We start from the raw sequence: 18,793 nt of genomic DNA, 5'->3' as shown, positions 1-18,793 counted from the left end.
CTATGCTTTCCGTTACACCCAAAAGTATTACATTTTGAATGCTTAGCAAGACAGAACATTTTTCCAATTCACACATAACTAATCCCTGGTCATCCTTACTGATCTAGCAGACTCACTAAACACAAATGCTTCCTTTGTAAATTATGTCTTGAGTGTTAGTGTGCACCTGGATATCCATAAATAAATAAAAAGAACAAGAAAATGGTGCCGTCTGGTTTGCTTAATATAAGGAATTTTAAATGATTTATACTTTTACTTTTGATACTTAAGTATATTTAAAACCAAATACTTTTAGACTTTTACTGAAGTAGTTTTTTATTGGGTGACTTTCATTTTCTATTAAGGCATCTTTACTTTTACTCAAGTATGACAATTGGGTAATTTTTTCACCACTGCATACAGGATTATCACCCAATTGTATTTTTATTTTATTACAATTAATATTAAAATGGTACAACAAGTATGCTGGCAGGCTTGGGTTACCACAAAACACAGCTCTCAAAAATAAAATATTCTGAAAAAAAAAAAAAAAAACAACACATATATATATATACACACACTGCCATCTCCGGCGCCCTAGGCTCCCTGCCTACAAGCAATCTCACTCCACACTCAGTTTGGCAAACATGGTTCTTCGCATGTGTTCTGTAAATCTGCATGCTGTCCTACACTGTCGGTGAAAGGTTGCGATGCTCCCTGGGTTGGTAGGGTGGCCATGTCCTCCTCAGCCTTTCTCTTCCTTGGGGAAAGGGTCAGTGTGAGATCTTTATCCTGTGGGACAAGTCCTTTCATTTCCTGCAATAGGCTTTGCAGATGTGAAGACAGGCCAGTCATGTACTGTTCATCTTGAAGATGATAGGTGAGGTCTGTGATTTCTTTTAGATAGCCTGCACATTGCTTCTGCAACATCTTCAAGTTCTTCTTAGAGGACCTCTTTGGGATAAAGAATATGGGTTTATCACAGAGGAGTAATTTTTTTTTTTTTTTTAAGTACATCATTCTTAGGTAGGACAGCTTGCATATACATATATATATATATATACACACACACATACCTCACCAACAAGTGCGTGTGAGCTATGCTCAGAGAGAGAGGGGAACCTGACACAGTAGACAACCTCTGCCTTCACAGAGCTTGGTTTTTCACTTAGAGCTGCCTTCAGATCTTTGGAGGCCTCCTTTTTAGAGCGCACAGTACTCTCCTCAATCTAGACAGGAAATAACATGCTTGTTAAATGTGTACTGTTATGTACAGCATTAGACGGTCAGCTACAGGGCTAAACCATGATAGTTCTTCATATTTACCTTAAAACCAGGAAAGCGGATAATGTGGGCAATGTTTATTAAAGCCTTGCAGTCCACCTTCTTTGTATTTTGTTTCCGTCTCTTTAAGGCATGGTCTTCAAGCTATGGAAGGTGGCAAAACATTTTATAATAATTGATTGGACTTATATAGCAATTTGAGACAACTGAAGCACTTTAATGTGTAGGGGGAACTCACCTCATCCACCAATTTATACGTAACTGCCAAAATAAAGGAAACACCAAGTTTCTTAATAGGGCATCGGGCCACCAGAGCAGCTTCAATGTGCCTTGGCATAGATTCTACAAGTGTATTTGGAGGGAGGCAACATCATTTGGTGTTTTGTTGGTGGTGGTGAAAATGGTGTCTCAGGCACCGCTCCAGAATCTCCCATAAATGTTCAATTGGGTTGAGATCTGGTGACAGACAGCCCCTATACCTCTTTGAGACCCCTCTTTCAAAGTTACAGATCTCTTCTTCTAATCATGGTAGCCAAAATAATGGGCAACTGGGTATTATTTATACATGATCTTAAGCATGATGGGATGATAATTACTTAATTAACTCACAAACCACATCTGTGTGGAAGCACCTGCATTCAATATACTTATTATCCCTCATTTACTCATGTTTCCTTTTTTTGGGCAGTTACCTGTATCTCACCCACTACCATTTTGATCCAGACTGCTCACCACACATTAGCTATCATGGTGGAGAGACGAGGAGTAATATATATGCCAATTACAAGAATGATAATGGAATGAGGCCTGGTTGGGAATTGGATTTTAGCCAGAGGCTACTCTTGCAATAAGTGCCATGGGATCTTTCTTTAGTGACCACATAGAGTCAGGACACCCATTTAACGTCCAATCTTCTATTTCATTGAGTTACAGTCTATTGTAAGTGAGCCTAGTACACTTCAACATTATTGAAATTAAATTAATGTTGCAAAAGTGTATGGTAGAAATGACAGCAATCCGACTTTGAACTTACCGCCTTCTTGTTCATTTTAGCAGCATGTTTCTCTTTAGCTTTTACTTGTCGGTCTTTCCCCTGATGGCATTCATATGTGCTTGTGCCCACAACCTGAAATGGAACTCCATTGAATGGGTGACTTTTTACCTCCCAGCTGATCTTCTTTCCTTCCAAAGGGTGTGCATCTGTCGAAGGACAAGAATTGGATATATTACTATTGGGAAACTAACGTAGGGCGGCAGGTAACCTAGCTGTTAAGCACGTTGGGCCAGTAACCGAAAGATCGCTGGTTCGATGCCCCAAGCCGACTAGGTGAAAAATATGTGGATGTGCCCTTGAACAAGGCACTTAACCCTAATTGCTCCTGTAAGCCGCTCTGGATAAAAGCGTCTGCTAAATGCAAAAATAAATAAAGTAGCAAAGTTTCTCTATCCAAGAACTCCTCTGTGCTTGGAATATAATCCCATATGCTAGCAACTATTAAAAATATTGTCTGTTCCAGCTGGCTGGCTGGGTGTTATTAGATAGGTAATGTTTGGTGTGACACAGATCATTTGACCAACCTTAACGTGTTGATACTTCCTGACTCACAACCAATGTCTTCTAAACATCCATGTCTAGCTGCAGGGGGTTTGTATGAATTTAGAAAATGATCGGGAGTCTACAACAACTCAATACAATGGAGGTGACAAAGAGGCATTTTTTTTAGGTTGTATGAAGCTTGATGATAGCAATCTAAACTCCATACTTGGTGACAATCTAGCATATTTTCTCATTATTAAACTTGAAAAGCTGGTGAATGGCTGCTTCCTTGGATCCTGAGAGGTGCAGCGGTCTAAGGCTCGTGGTGTCACTACAGACCTGGGTTTGATCGCGGGCTATATCACAACCGGACATGATTGGGAGTCCCATAAGGCAGCGCACAATTGGCCCAGCATCATCCAGGTTAGGAGAGGGTTTGGCCGGGGTAGGCAGTCACTGTAAATAATAATTTGTTCTTAACTGACTTGTCTAGTTAAATAAAAAATTCTGGGCTTAAAAGGAGATTCACCATATCAACAGCTCCTGTAAGGTTAGTCCTTGATCATGACTCTCAGTTCCATTACATTAGAGATAAGTCATTGGATGAAGGTGTCTTCTATACAAGGGAGTTTTGTTAAGAGCTCAATCTGAACATTAACATATCACTTCCAGTATAGTTTTGGAAGCATAATGACCTTATCTTCCATATCATTGAAAAGGTTTGGTTTAGCATTCCCATACAGCCATATCCCCATGTTTCAGCGCATGTTTACGGAAAACAGAGAGAAGACGAGGCGACCACCTATGCTAATTACAGTGCCTTGCAAAAGTATTTATCCCCCTTAGCGTTTTTCCTATTTTGTTGCATTACAACCTATAATTTAAATGCATTTTTATTTGGATTTCATGTAATGGACATACACAAAATAGTCCAAATTGATTTAGTGAAATGAAAAATATTCTATAAAATAAAAAGCTGAAAAGTGGTGTGCGCATATGTATGCACCCCATTTGCTATGAAACCCCTAAATAAGATCTGGTGCAACCAATTACCTTCAGAAGTGACACAATATGTTAAATAAAGTCCACCTGTGTGCAATCTAAGTGTCACATGATCTGTCACATGATCTCAGTTTATATACACCTGTTCTGATAGGCCCCAGAGTCTGCAACACCACCAAGCCAGACACACCATGAAGACCAAGGAGCTATCCAAATAGGTCAGGGATAAAGTTGTGGAGAAGTAAATATCAGGGTTGGCTTATAAAAAAAGTATCTAAAACTTTGAACATCCCAGAGCACCATTAAATCTATTAAAAATATGAAAGAATATGGCACCACAACAAAACTGCTCAGAGAGGGCCGCCCACCAAAACTCACGAACCAGGCAAGGAGGGCATTAATCAGAGAGGTGCCAAAGATAACCCTGAAGGAGCTGCAAAGCTCCACAGCGAAGATTGGAGTATCTGTCCATAGGACTATTTTAAGCTGTACACTCCACAGAGCTGGGCTATATGGAAGAGTGGCCAGAAAAGCCATTAATTAAAGAAAATATGCAAACGTTTGGTGTTCGCCAAAAGGCATGTGGGAGACTCCCCAAACATATGGAAGAAGGTACTCTGGTCAGATGAGACAAATTAAGTTTTTTGGCCATCAAGGAAAACTGTCAGGCACAAACCCAACACCTCATCACCCTGAGAACATAATCCCATGGTGGTGGCAGCATCATGCTGTGGGGATGTTTTTCCATCGGCAGGGACTGGGACACTGGTCAGGAATGATGGATGCCGCTAAATACAGGGAAATCCTTGAGGGAAACCTGTTTCAGTCTTCCAGAGACTTGAGACTGGGATGGAGGTTCACCTTCCAGCAGGACAATGACCCTAAGCATACTGCTAAAGCAACACTTGAGTGGTTTAAGGGGAAACATTTAAATGTCATGGAATGGCCTAGTTAAAGCCCAGATCTCAATCCAATTGAGAATCTGTGGTATGTTTTAGATTGCTGTACACCAGCAGAACCCATCCAACTTGAAGGAGCTGGAGCAGTTTCGCCTTGATGAACGGACAAAAATCTGTGGCTAGATGTGCCAAGCTTATAGCGACATACCCCAAGAGACTTGCAGCTGTAATTGCAGCAAAAGTTAGGGGGGGGTGAATATTTTCACAAGCCACTGTAGCTATCTAACATGCTCTAAACACGTGTGTAAGCGTAACTCAAAAGTTTAGAGAAAGTGTAGTTGTCAACTAAAGGCACCCATAGCTGTACGGATCTGTGCAAAACTGCTACAGTAAGTATATTTTTATTTGAAGGATTCTTTCTCGCTGATGAAAGAGGCCATGTTTTGAAAGCTTTATCGCAAGCGATGATTATTGCCATTTTCTAACAAAAAAACAATTAACAAGTTTGTCTTTGTGGCTGTGGTAACTAGTGACAACCTCTATTAGCCCATTACCAAATGGACATAGCTAGAAGGCATCGCGCTTTTGTCAAATTAACTTAAAGTTGAAATGTTTAGCATTTTAGTTGACCCTTTTCTGAACCTAATTCTCCTAACCTACTGAGTAACTTCTAACCTGATGTTAATTTGACCAAAGCTGGAGCCAGTCATGACCATTAATCAGTTTTGCCAGGTTCAACTAAAATTTCCTGCCCAATGACCTCTGAAAACCTTCCCACAAGGCCTGAGAATTAGCCCCCCCCCCAATTTTTTTTTTGCATTTATCCATGAGACCCTTTTGCCATAACATTATTGAGCGAAATAAGGAATATCGACAATTTAACTACGTAGGCAATGAAGGAAAATGTGGTTTTCCACCAGAAAAAAATGTATGTTTAAGAATGTCACAAGAAACTTCCCTTATTAAACTCCCCAGAATTTTTCATCAGTGGATGTCAACTTGTTTTGACTGCCATGATTAACAATAAGGTCCTAGGACATGGTAGATGGACAATATACCATAGCTAAGGGTACATTCTTTGAAGAATAGCCCTTAGCCATGGTATATTGGTCATATACCACTAATCCCTGAGGAGCCTTATTGCTATTATAAATGGGTTAACAAAGTAATTAGAATTGTAAAAATGTTTGAATTGTCATTCCCATAGTACACAGTCTGATATGCCATGGCTTTCAACCAATATGAATTCAGGGCTCAAACTACCCAGTTTCTAATTGTAAATAAGTCTAGTTTGTGCATGTGCATAACTATAGATAAATCCTATGGGAAAGTGAGTGGTAACTTGGACAGAGGGTCTCAATCTCTGTGCAGGAAACACTTGGAAGAACTTTTAAAAAAAACTTTAGGCTATTTTCTGGCAATTGTGCCTTCATTATGTGCCAGATGTTAAGACTATCTGTTATAAATGGCCTCTTTGCGAGATTGACTTGTTATTTCGATAGGCATAGGCTAATGACTAAAATCTGGGGTTATAATTGCAATTCAACTTTGCCATGGTTTACTGAGCTAGATGCAGATGTCCTTCCAGGGGCTATATGCTCTCATTTCAGGGAGAAGTCCACAATGAAACTGACATTAAATGTGGACACAGATACATTCGCGATAGAGCTGTAACCATGATCACAATTGATAACTTCCAATTGAATTAACTAAACATGGCCATAAACAATTGCATAACACAAGGCTACAACAACAACGGAGTTATAGGCTATTAATTCCGTTTGCCAGCTCCGGCTAGGCTACACAAGTGACACATGGATTTGCAATGACTCCAGTGATTTCAACATTTATTGTACTGTATCAAGTGGTAGGCTACAGTAGCCGAATGGCAGTGCAATTAATCGCCTACTTGACGGCCAACAGATCCAAATGTAGCCCATCATTCAAGGTCATTTTCATTGGACTTTTCTCCCATAACAGAAGCACGCGAGGAAGTTCGATATCACATTTTCACTCGCGCAGCGCTCCAGACCCTGGAACTGAACATGACTAAACCCTTTGTTTGATATGGTTAACCATGAGAAAAGTCGACTTTTGAATGTAGTTTACTTTAAACCAACTTTTTAGCGAATTTATCTAAAGCGCTTTGTCGCTGTTATAGTTTTAAGGAAAAAGTGGCATTGTGGAGACATTCTTAATAGCCTACCAACTGGTAAAAAAAAGAAGAGAAGTTGATGTGCGCGCGCTGTTCTCTCGTTGACTCAGTTGCAGCACTCTCTCAAAGCGCACCCCCACCCCCTCTCTCTGGCCATCCCCTTGGTATCAACCTGCACATTGCCTGATAGTCAGCAACAGCTAGAATAAGATGCCGCGGTGCCAATTAGAAGTAGGCCAAAACCCCGCCACCAATACATTTTCATCCGCGACATCGTTTTCAAAGTAGCCCAATTTGGCAAAAGAAGCGGGGACATGGCAACCCTGGTTACAATCTGCTAGCTAGCGTTAGCTCATTTTAAGATGTGGAGGAAGAGGCAGTCCTTTACTAAATAACCAGACAAAAAGCTACAGACCTAGTTTGCTAGCTATTCCCACAGCATGTCTACATCGTTATTTGTTACTGTATACCCCAGTGGTCTACCTACACCAGCTCAGCATGGCCACAGTGTACTAACTAGCTAACGTTAAACCATCTTAACGCTAGCCACTTCGCCCCGGGAGTAAGTAGCCTAGTACATCAGACGGTGATTGGCAACTAGCTTACCCTTTCGCCCAAAACGTTTGTCTTTGCGCAAGATTATGTATTTCAACGACGTTGTCTCTTCTTGTTTTGCTATTTCTTTAATTATTTGGTCTTCACTATCAAACTCGCTTATTTGCAATGTTGCTGCCATTTTGAAAATGACGGGGCTATCACTGCCTCATCTGATTGGTTGGATGATGGTGCTTCCTACTTTGCAACTACTTGGCCGAATAAAGCAAGTCCGCGTGTTATTTTGATTTGATAACACCAAAAATGTTAACTCATATTATTTGGGGATTTATCATTTGACACATGGACAGTGAAAATAAGACAACCATTCCAGTTGTCTTTTGTTTTTGTATAGGCTTCTCCTGCACAGCAGGTGGTGCTATGCCTATTGTTGACAGTGGACATGCAGCAGGCAAGAAATTCCCGAAGAAGATTGTTTACACTCTTATATTGTTACCCAACCAAACACCACCCAGTGTGGACTTTCAAGATCATCAATCGACTAGACTAGCCAGTTATCTAGATACACTGTAGCTGGTGTAGTTAAAAAATAATGGAAGATAGAAGCATTCCTCGTATTGTGGTCATTGCACTGTCTGTGCTGATCTACATTTCTGCTTTAGCAATTAATGCCATGGCAGGCGCTGGAAAAGGTGAGTCTCATGTAACTTAGGTAACGCTAACTCATGTGAACGCAGTGTTGTGTAACTTGCTATGTTTTAACTGTGTAGCGCTTCCTATGTGGCTTTTCATACTAAACTGTAGGACCGGAAATAACATTTTATTGGCAGCACAGCTGCACGTTATTCTATTCTTAAGTAGAAGCATTAAAAGTTCCTAGCTTTATGTTTAGCAAGGGACATGCAGAAGCCACCCTATTACACAAAGTCAATGACAACCTTGTCCTCAGGGGAGGAAGTCTGGTGCTTGAGACTACATAACTGACTGATGCAACACTCGTTTCCCTAACAGTTTTGCTGTACTTGTTTTGCAACCTCCTCTCTCCTAGGACCATTCCATTCGAGTACAGGGAACATTTCCAAGAAGTATGAAACCGACATAACTCCGGCCGGATGGACCTTTTCTATCTGGGGGCTCATCTACACCTGGTTGTCTCTCATGCTCATCTATGTCATCTCCTTCCTCTACAGAGGGTACAGACACAATTATTCACCTACCTATATCAGTCAATAAATCAATAGCTCAACCATGCAGCCATCTATCTTTTAAGCTACTATTCTATAGTATTCTATAGTATTCTATTATTTTAGGACACCATCCTTCTGCTGTAGTATCAACACGTAGACAGTGAAATGCAGTAATTAATGTATTAGATGTATGGTTATGTAGGTATTACAGCACAACCGGCCGTCATTGGGAGTCCCATAAGGCGGTGCACAATTGGCCCAGCGCCATCATTGTAGATAAGAATTTGTTCTTAATGACTTGTCTAATTAAATAAAGGTTACATTTAAATAAAACATTTTTAAAACCTACAGTAGAATGTTTGTTCTGATGCCAACTTTATTTTCCTCAGGAGCTGGACCCTCTCTGTGCTGCCGTACGGTTTCTACGTGTCCTGGATAGTCAACATGGCCTTCAACATGACCTGGCTTGTCCTATGGGTTCAAGAGTGCGTAACACTTTTAACACCTAAACCAATGAGTTCCTGTTGCCTGACTAACCTGTTTTTAAGTACATGGGTGGAAGCAAAATACCGCATCTCCACTTCCACCATGGCTCGACCAGCCCTGCGCCAAAGTTCGTGATCATTTTGCCTATCTCCACCAAGCGCAATCTTTACATGTAGGTTATAATATCAAAATCAATATTTTATTTCCAGGCAGGTTGAAACATGCATGTTGCTAGCTCATTTGTTTTGGGAGATTAACATTGGGTTGTTTAACCTGACATGCATATGGTCCTCTTTATAGCTGGTTCTTTGTAAAAAAAAAAAAAAAAAGGACCCAGATTCATACAAAATTATGTTTCTCTACTCAGACGATTAATCAACAGATAAAAAGGGAAACTTAGTTTGTTTTTTATTAAGTTCTCTGATGAATCACTCCTCGTTTGTCTTTGTCATCCACGTGGGTTTGTATTTTCCTGATAACCAATAAGGATGGCATTTGCAGCCCGTCGAGCATCTTAAATAGAACCAAGTTATATTTACCACTTTGCTACGCTACACAGACACTGTGACGCGTGATTAGTTTGGTTGAAATTATTGAATAACATCTGTGTAAATTTATTTTGCAATGCTCGCACACGTAATGTGGACGGTGTATTCAAGGTGTTACTATAACCATACCACACCTACCCACACTGTGGGCCTCTGTCAGTCTGTAGAGAACATTGAGAGAAGTTGAACCACATAGGCCTAGCGTTCCCCCCTTAACTTCTTTACTTTACAATTAAAATAGAAATGCATAATGTCTGGAATACAATGTTATGACACAAGGTTCATATAATTGGACCCAATGAGATTCATCGTATTTTTGTGGGTCTCTATCATGCTGTGATAAAAACCAGGCCTATAGATTGTAGGACAGGAATTCTGTATACCTCTGGCCCTTTGGACACTGTTAACTAACCTCCAGACGAGCTTCAATGCCATACAACTCTCCTTCCATGGCCTCCAACTGCTCTTAAAGGCAAGTAAAACTAAATGCATGCTCTTCAACCGATCGCTGCGCGCACCTTCCCGCCCGTCCAGCATCACTATGGACGGTTCTGACTGAGAATATGTGGACAACTGCAAATACCTAGGTGTCTAGTTAGATTGTAAACTCTCCTTCCAGACTCACATTAAGCATCTCCAATCCAAAATTAAATCTAGAATCGGCTTCCTATTTCGCAACAAAGCATCCTTCACTCATGCTGCCAAACATACTGACTATCCTACCGAGCCTCGACTTCGGCGATGTCATTTCCAAAATAGCCTCCAACACTCTACTCAACAAATTGGATGCAGTCTATCACAGTGGCATCCATTTTGTCACCAAAATCCCATATACTACCCACCACTGCGACCTGAATGCTCTCGTTGGCTGGCCCTCGCTTCATACTCGAAACCAAAACCACGGGCCACAGGTCATCTACAAGTCTCTGCTAGGTAAAGCCCCGCCTTACCTCAGCTCACTGGTCACCATAGCAGCACCCACCCGTAGCACGCACTCTAGCAGGTATATCTCACTGGTCACCCCAAAGCCAATTCTTACTTTGGCCGCCTTACCTTCCAGTTCTCTGCTGCCAATGACTGAAACGAACTGCAAAAATCACTGAAGCTGGAGACTCCTATCTGCCTCACTAGCTTTAAGCACCAGCTTGTCATAGCAGCTCACTGATCACTGCACCTGTACATAGCCCATCCAACTACCTCATCCCCATACTGTATTTATTTATCTTGCTCCTTTGCACCCCAGTATCTCTACTTGCACATTCGTCTTCTGCACATCTGCCATTCCAGTGTTTAATTGTTATATTGTAATTACTACGCCACCATGGCGTATTTATTGCCTTACCTCCCATATCCTACCTCATTTGCACATACTATATAGACTTTTCTACTGTATTATTGACTGTATATTTGTTTATTCCATGTGTTACTCTGTTGTGGTATGTGTCGAACTGCTTTGCTTTATCTTGGCCAGGTCACAGTTGTAAATGAGAACTTGTTCTCGGCTAGCCGACCTGGTGAAAAAAATAAAATAATAATCGTCTGCTCAAAACACCAAGGTAACTTGTGGATCAATGAGGTCTTTTTTCACTGTTCCGCACAGGCAGATGATTGCTGCGTTGATTGTACTGGGGATCATTGCTGTCACCAACTACTCTATGATCTTTTTCTCCTGCTATGGGCTGAATGTTTACGGAGCCTGGCTCAGCCAGAACCAACCTCGTGATCTTTGGTGCATCCGGGTGCTGGTGAGTTTAATTTGAGGCTTAATTGAGTTAGTTGTTAGACTCACACCATCCTCATGAGTTGGCTAAAGCACATCTGTGACCATGCTACAATCAAGTCAGAGTATTGTTTTTCATAGAATTCACTTATCCCATTTAGTTTTATGGCAACACTTAGGTTCTAAATAACAGGGTAAAAACAGACAGATAAAAGCTAAAAACCAAGTTTGTTCACCCAGACAGCAAAGACATGTTCCCACCAGCGTGTGTGCATGTACAGTTGAAGTCGAACGTTTACATACACTTAGGTTGGAGTCATTAAAACTTGTTTTTCAACCACTCCACAAATTCCTTGTTAACAAACTATTGTTTTGGCAAGTCGGTTAGGACATCTACTTTGTGCATGACACAAGTCATTGTGCCAACAATTGTTTACAGACAGATTATTTCACTTATAATTCACTATCACAATTCCAGTGCGTCAGAAGTTTACATACAATAAGTTGACTGTGCCTTTAAACAGCTTGGAATATTCCATAAAATGATGTCATGGCTTTAGAAGCTTCTGATAGGCTAACTGACATAATTTGAGTCAATTGGAGGTGTACCTGTGGATGTATTTCAAGGCCTACCTTCAAACTCAGTGCCTCTTTGCTTGACATCATGGGAAAATCAAAAGAAATCAGCCAAGACCTCAGGGAGTCATACTGCAGCTGTCATACTGCTCAGGAAGGAGACTCATCTCCTAGAGATGAATGTACTTTGGTGCAAAAAGTGCAAATCAATCCCAGAACAACAGCAAAGGACCTTGTGAAGATGCTGGAGGAAACAAGCACAAAAGTATCTATATCCACATAACCTGAAAGGAAGAAGCCAGCGCTCTAAAACCGGCATAAAATTGCCAGACTACAGTTTGCAACTGCACATGGGGACAAAGATCGTAGTTTTTGGAGAAATGTCCTCTGGTCTGATGAAACAAAAATAACTGTTTGGCCATATGACCATCGTTATGTTTGGAGGAAAAAGGGGGAGGCTTGCAAGCCGAAGAACACCATCCCAACCGTGAAGCACGAGGGTGGCAGTATCATGTGGGGTGCTTTGCTGTAGGAGGGACTGGTGCATTTCACAAAATTGATGGTGTCATGAGGCAGGAAAATTGTGGATATATTGAAGCAACATCTCAAGACATCAGTCAGGAAGTTAAAGCTTGGACGCAAATGGGTCTTCACAATGGACAATGACCCCTTGCATACTTCCAAAGTTGTGGAAAAATGGCTTAAGGACAACAAAGTCAAGGTATTGGAGTGGATATCACAAAGCCCTGACCTCAATCCCATAGACAATTTGTGGGCAGAACTTAAATGTGTGCGAGCAAGGAAGCCTACAAACCTGACTCAGCTACACCAGCTCTGTCAGGAGGAATGGGCCAACATTCACCCAAATTAGTGTGAAGCTTGTGGATAGTTACCTGAAACATTTGACCCAAGTTTAAATTAAGGTCAAATACTAATTGAGAGTGTGCAAACTGACCCACTGGGAATGTGAAAGAAATAAAAGCTGAAATCATTCTAATATTATTCTGACATTTCATTCTTAAAATAAAGTGGTGATCCTAACTGACCTAAGACAGGGAATATATTTGGCTCAGGTGTATGGAATATTCCAGACTTCAACTGTATTTACAGAGGGGAGAACAAGTATGAGACACTGCCGCTTTTGCATGTTTTCCTACTTACAAAGCATGTAGAGGTCTGTCATTTTTATCATAGGTACACTTCAACTGTGAGAGACGGAATCTGAAACAAAAATCCAGAAAATCACATGATTTAAGTCATTTGCATTTCTTTACATGACAAGTATTTGAAACATCAGAAAAGCAGAACTTAATATTTGGTACAGAAACCTTTGTTTGCAATTACAGAGATCATATGTTTCCTGTAGTTCTTGACCAGGTTTGCACACACTGCAGCGGGGATTTTGGCCCACTCCTCCATACAGACCTTCTCCAGATCTTTCAGGTTTCGGGGCTGTCGCTGGGCAATACAGACTTTTAGCTTCCTCCAAAGATTTTCTATTGGGTTCATGTCTGGAGACTGGCTAGGCCACTCCAGGACCTTGAGACTCTTCTTACGGAGCCACTCCTTAGTTTCCCTGGCTGTGTGTTTTGGGTCGTTGTCATGCTAGAAGACCCAGCCACGACTCATCTTCAATGCTCTTACTGAGGGAAGGAGGTTGTTGGCCAAGATCTCGCGATACATGGGCCCAACCATCTTCCCCTCAATACAGTGCAGTCGTCCTGTCCCCTTTGCAGAAAATCATGCCCAAAGAATGATGTTTCCACCTCCATGCTTCACGGTTGGGATGGTATTTTTGGGTTTGTACTCATCCTTCTTCCTCCAAACTGTGCGAGTGGAGTTTAGACCAAAAAGCTCTATTGTTTCATCAGACCACATGACCTTCTCCCATTCCTCCTCTGGATCATTCAGATGGTCATTGGCAACCTTCAGACGGGCCTGGACATGCGCTGGCTTGAGCAGAGGACCTTGCGTGCGCTGCAGGATTTTAATCCATGACGGCGTAGTGTGTTACTAATGGTTTTCTTTGAGACTGTGGTCCCAGCTCTCTTCAGATCATTGACCAGGTCCTGCCGTGTAGTTCTAGGCTGATACCTCACCTTCCTCATTGATGCCCCACGAGGTGAGACCTTGCATGGAGCCCCAGACCGAGGTTGATTGACAATCATCTTGAACTTCTTCCATTTTCTAATAATTGCGCCAACAGTTGTTGCCTTCTCACCAAGCTACAGGACAATAGGCAAGCAGCCCATCCCAGCCTTGTGCAGGTATACAATTTTATCCCTGATGTCCTTACACAGCTCACTGATCGTGGCCATTGTGGAGAGGTTTGAGTGTGTGGACAGGTGTCTTTTATACAGGTAACGACTTCAAACAGGTGCAGTTAATACAGGTAATGAGTGGAGAACAGGAGGGCTTCTTAAAGAAAAACTAACAGGTCTGTGAGCTGGAATTCTTACTGGTTGGAAGGTGATCAAATACTTATGTCATGCAATAAAATGCAAATGAATTACTTAAATCACACAATGTGATTTTTCTGGATTTTTGTTTTAGATTCCGTCTCTCGCAGTTGAAGTGTACCTATGATAAAAATTACAGACCTCTACATGCTTTGTAAGTAGGAAACACTGCCAATTATGCAGGTTATCAAATACTTGTTCTCCCAACTGTATGTATCCACCCACTCCAATTTGGGTTAAGTCTCCTTCTCTCTAAACATTAACTTCTTGCCTAGCAATAAAGATGTAAGTGATGCGGGTAATAAACTGTTCCTTCTCCCTTAATGTGACATGACCTCGGCCCCCATTCCTCACTAATCCACAGCTCTCCACCCTTATCAGTGACCACAACCATATACATTCCTCCTACAGATAACCATTATCATCTGGTGTAGAAACCAGACTGTGGCCCTCCTCCTTTCCATAGGATACCTGATGATTAACAATATTTCAAGTTTAGAAGTCAGAACACATCACAGTGCCTTCGAAGTATTCACACCCCTTGACTTTTTCTACATTTTGTCATGGTACAGCCTGAAATTTAAAATGGATTAAATTGATTTTTGTCACTGGCCTACACACTACCATAATGTAAAAGTGGAATTATATTTTCCGAAATTATTACAAATTATTTAAAAATGAAACGCTAAAATGAGTCATTACGTATTCAAACCCTTTGTTATGGCAAGCCTAATTAAGTTCAGGAGTACAACTTTGCTGAACAAGTCACATAATAAATAGCAAGGACTCACTCTGTGCAATAATAGTGTTTATCATTTTTTTTTTATTGGCTACCTTATCCATGTACCCCTCACATACGGTATAATTATCTGTAAGGTCGAGCAGGGAATTTCAAACAGATTCAACCACAAAGACCAAGGAGGTTTTCCAATGCCTCGCAAAAAAGGGCACCTATTGGTAGATGCGTTCCAAAAAAAAAAAATCAAGGCAGACATTGAACGTCCCTTTTGAGTATGGGAAAGTTATTAATTACACTTTGGATGGTATATCAAAACACCCAGTCACTCCAAAGATACAGGCGTCCTTCCTAACTCAATTGCCGGAGAGGAAGGAAACCACTCTGGGATTTCACCATGATGCCATGGTGACTTTAAAACAGAGTTTAATGACTGTGTTAGGACAACTGAGAATGGATCAACAATATTGTAGTTACATCACAATACTAACCTAATTGACAGAGTGAAAAGAAGGAAGCCTTTACAGAATAAACATATTCCAAAACATGCATCCTATTTGCAACAAGGCACTAAAGTAATGCTGCAAAAAATGTGGCAAAGCAATTCACTTTTTGTTCTGAATACAAAGTGTTAATTTTGGCGCAAATCCAATTCAACACATTACTGAGTACCACTCTATTTTCAAGCATAGTGGTGGCTGCATCATGTTATGGCTTTGCTTGTAATTGTTACGGACTGGGGAGTCCGGATAAAAAGCAAACGGATTGAAGCTAAGCGAGGAAAACCTGGTTCAGTCTGCTTTCCACCAGACACTGGGAGATGAATCTTTCAGCAGGACAATAACCTAAAACACAAGGCCAACTCTACACTGGAGTTGATTACCAAGAACACAGTGAATGTTCCTGTTTGGCTGAGTTAGATTTTCAAGCAGATTTAAGTTATAACTATGGAAATACCTGAAAATAACCAATTTGACAGAGCTTGAAGAATTTTCAAAAGAATAATGGGCAAATGTTGCACAATCCAGGTGTGGAAAGCTAATATAGACTCATAACTGTAATCACTGCTAAAGATGATTCTAACTTGTATTGACCCAGGTGTGAGATTTCATTTTCAATATATTTGCAAACATTTCTAAAAACACGTCTTTACTTTCACATTATGTGGTATTGTGTGTAGTAGGTTGAGGAAAAAGAAAACAATTTTGTATTCAGGCTGTAACAACAAAATGTGGAACAAGTCAAGGGGTATGAATACTTTCATACCCCTTGAGATTAGTTTCCTAAAGCACATACAACTCTGGCCATCCTACTGCATTTTACTTTACATAATCATTCTATTGTAATGTTTTAGGTAATCCACTTTTTCAGTTTCTCTATCCCTTCCTCTGTCCTCTTATGAGGAATTCTACTGTCTTATACTACAAGTAACGTTTTGTTAAATCTTAGGTGCAGAATGGCATTGCCCTGTATACCACATGGACAACCATCGCCACTCTGATCAACTTCACCCTGGTGTTGGACCTCTCTGGAGTGGCAAGTAGCACTGCAGCCACCGTGTCTCTCTGTATCCTACTGGTGGAGGTGATTGGATGGTAAGCACAGTTTAACAACGTCTGTCTTATGAGAATCAGGCTCATCGTCTTTTGATGACATTTTTGGGCATGTGATCCAATCACACTCGATGCGTATGTTTTATTTGTTAATTATATAGACGTTACCAATATAAATAAGACTCAGCACATTTGTGCACACAGCCACACACTTTCAATGGTATCGTAATGTGTTTATTGTAGGTTTGGTATTGAGAACTTCCTGCTGGATCAGCATGTGAGGTACATCCTGACTATTTACCCTGTGGTGATCATTGCTCTGGTTGGGAATGTGTTCAAGCACTATGACCCTGCAGCACCAAGCGCAAACGCTATCTTCATGGGTGAGTAGGCCTCATCTCTCAGACTAGAGATCTATTACCAAGTAAAACTTCAACCCTTGTTTCCTAAACCTGAAAACATATTCTAGATCTGAAAGGATTGGATGTGTGTAAGCAATAGCTCCATGAGTCATGTGATAGGCTAAATGGCATTCCCACCATATTGCTTAGACCCAACAGATTCTTTCAGATCTACAAGAAATGTCTAGCTTCGTTTTGGACTGGGCTCAATTCTCTTCATGTGAAACACTTAAATGTTTTAGAACCTCCCTCTCTATTCTCCGTAAATCATATTAGAAACGAATATACATGTTAAAGATAAATAGGATAATTTACTCTGTCTTCTATCACTTCCAGTTTGTCTCTTGGTGGTTTCCTGTGTGCTCCTGGTGGTGCGAGTCGCCTTGGTATTCAGGAGAAATCGGAACCAGCCCCTGTACGCTGGCATGAGCCTGGAGGCTCTGATCTCGCCCAGCAGCCTGAACAAGAAGCAGAATAAGATATTCATGTAGAAGACTGGTACACACCAAAATACCATCTTTTCACGAAGTGTCAAACCTTAATAATCTTTAACATAACACATTGCCTATATTAAACCATACACATTCATTATTCAGTTTGGACAAGAAACAGATGAAGATATTCATGTAGAAGACTGGTAGTCTTCTACATAGTACGATCTGTAATCGATCTGTACGATCTGTACGAAGTGTCAAAGCCTATGCTTCCCATAAAACATATAATCCTGTATTACGCACACTGTATAAAAAAACCTGTATTCATCCTATCATAACATTCCACTACACTGTAATGCATAACACTTTCTATGTTTATAATACATGTAATAAGAGATGTTTGTACACTAATCAATGCACTGAATAATCATACAATTCCAGTGTAAATAACACTTTTTATTTTTACTTGATTCTTACTATTTTGTATTGATCTGATACATAAAAACATATTTTGCCTATCCTGTATTGACAATGCTTTTTTCACTTGATGAAACTATTAGTCTACACACTGAGTATGAGTAGAAAGATGGAATGCTAAAATAAAATGGGATGTTAATGTTTTATTATATGGATGATGTGGGGCTAGAACATTTTCTTTCCTATGATTACATACAGTTGAAGTCGGAAGTTTACATACACCTTAGCCAAATACATTTAAACTTAGTTTTTCACAATTTCTGATATTTATTCCTAGTGAAAATTCCTTGTCTTAGGTCAGTTAGGATCACCACTTTATTTTAAGAATGTGAAATGTCAGAATAATAGTAGTGATTTATTTCAGCTTTTATTTCTTTCATCACATTCCCAGTGGTCAGAAGTATACATACATTCAATTAGTATTTGGTAGCATTGCCTTTAAATTGTTTAACTTGGGTCAAATGTGTCAGGTAGCCTTCCACAAGCTTCCCACAAGTTGGGTGAATTTTGGCCCATTCCTCCTGACAGAGCTGGTGTAACTGAGTCAGGTTTGTAGGCCTCCTTGTTCGCACACGATTTTTCAGTTCTGCCCACAAATTGTCTATGGGATTGAGGTTAGGGCTTTGTTTTGGCCACACTTATACCTTGACTTTGTTGTCCTTAAGCCATTTTGGAAGTATGCACAACTTTGGAAGTATGCTTGGGGTCATTGTCCATTTGGAAGACCCATTTGCGACCAAGCTTTAACTTCCTGACTGATAACTTGAGATTTCGCTTCAATGTATACACAATTTTCCATCCTCAT

The 18,793-nt window shown here is 40.6% G+C and overlaps 2 protein-coding genes across 2 annotated transcripts; one reads left to right on the top strand and one right to left on the bottom strand.

The window, feature by feature from the left end:
- Positions 1–289: 289 nt before the first annotated feature.
- Positions 290–7,595, bottom strand: LOC135558574 (uncharacterized). Its single transcript, XM_064992472.1, has 5 exons — positions 7,463–7,595; positions 2,297–2,463; positions 1,306–1,407; positions 1,056–1,208; positions 290–933 (listed from the first exon to the last, which is right to left on the bottom strand). Exons 1-5 carry the CDS (start codon positions 7,590–7,592, stop codon positions 613–615), a joined length of 873 nt encoding a protein of 290 aa, XP_064848544.1. The 5' UTR covers positions 7,593–7,595; the 3' UTR covers positions 290–612.
- A 268-nt stretch (positions 7,596–7,863) lies between these two features.
- LOC135558572 (uncharacterized) lies at positions 7,864–18,029 on the top strand. The gene is made up of 7 exons (XM_064992471.1): positions 7,864–8,103; positions 8,460–8,604; positions 8,988–9,083; positions 11,233–11,377; positions 16,573–16,718; positions 16,920–17,059; positions 17,414–18,029. The coding sequence occupies exons 1-7, from the start codon at positions 8,004–8,006 to the stop codon at positions 17,566–17,568; spliced, it is 927 nt and encodes a 308-aa protein (XP_064848543.1). The 5' UTR covers positions 7,864–8,003; the 3' UTR covers positions 17,569–18,029.
- Positions 18,030–18,793: the final 764 nt, after the last annotated feature.

Source organism: Oncorhynchus masou, chromosome 17 (assembly GCF_036934945.1).
Source record: "Oncorhynchus masou masou isolate Uvic2021 chromosome 17, UVic_Omas_1.1, whole genome shotgun sequence".
Lineage (NCBI taxonomy): Eukaryota > Metazoa > Chordata > Actinopteri > Salmoniformes > Salmonidae > Oncorhynchus > Oncorhynchus masou.
Note: the sequence above shows the minus strand (reverse complement) of the source record. Positions and strands in the feature narration are given on the sequence as shown.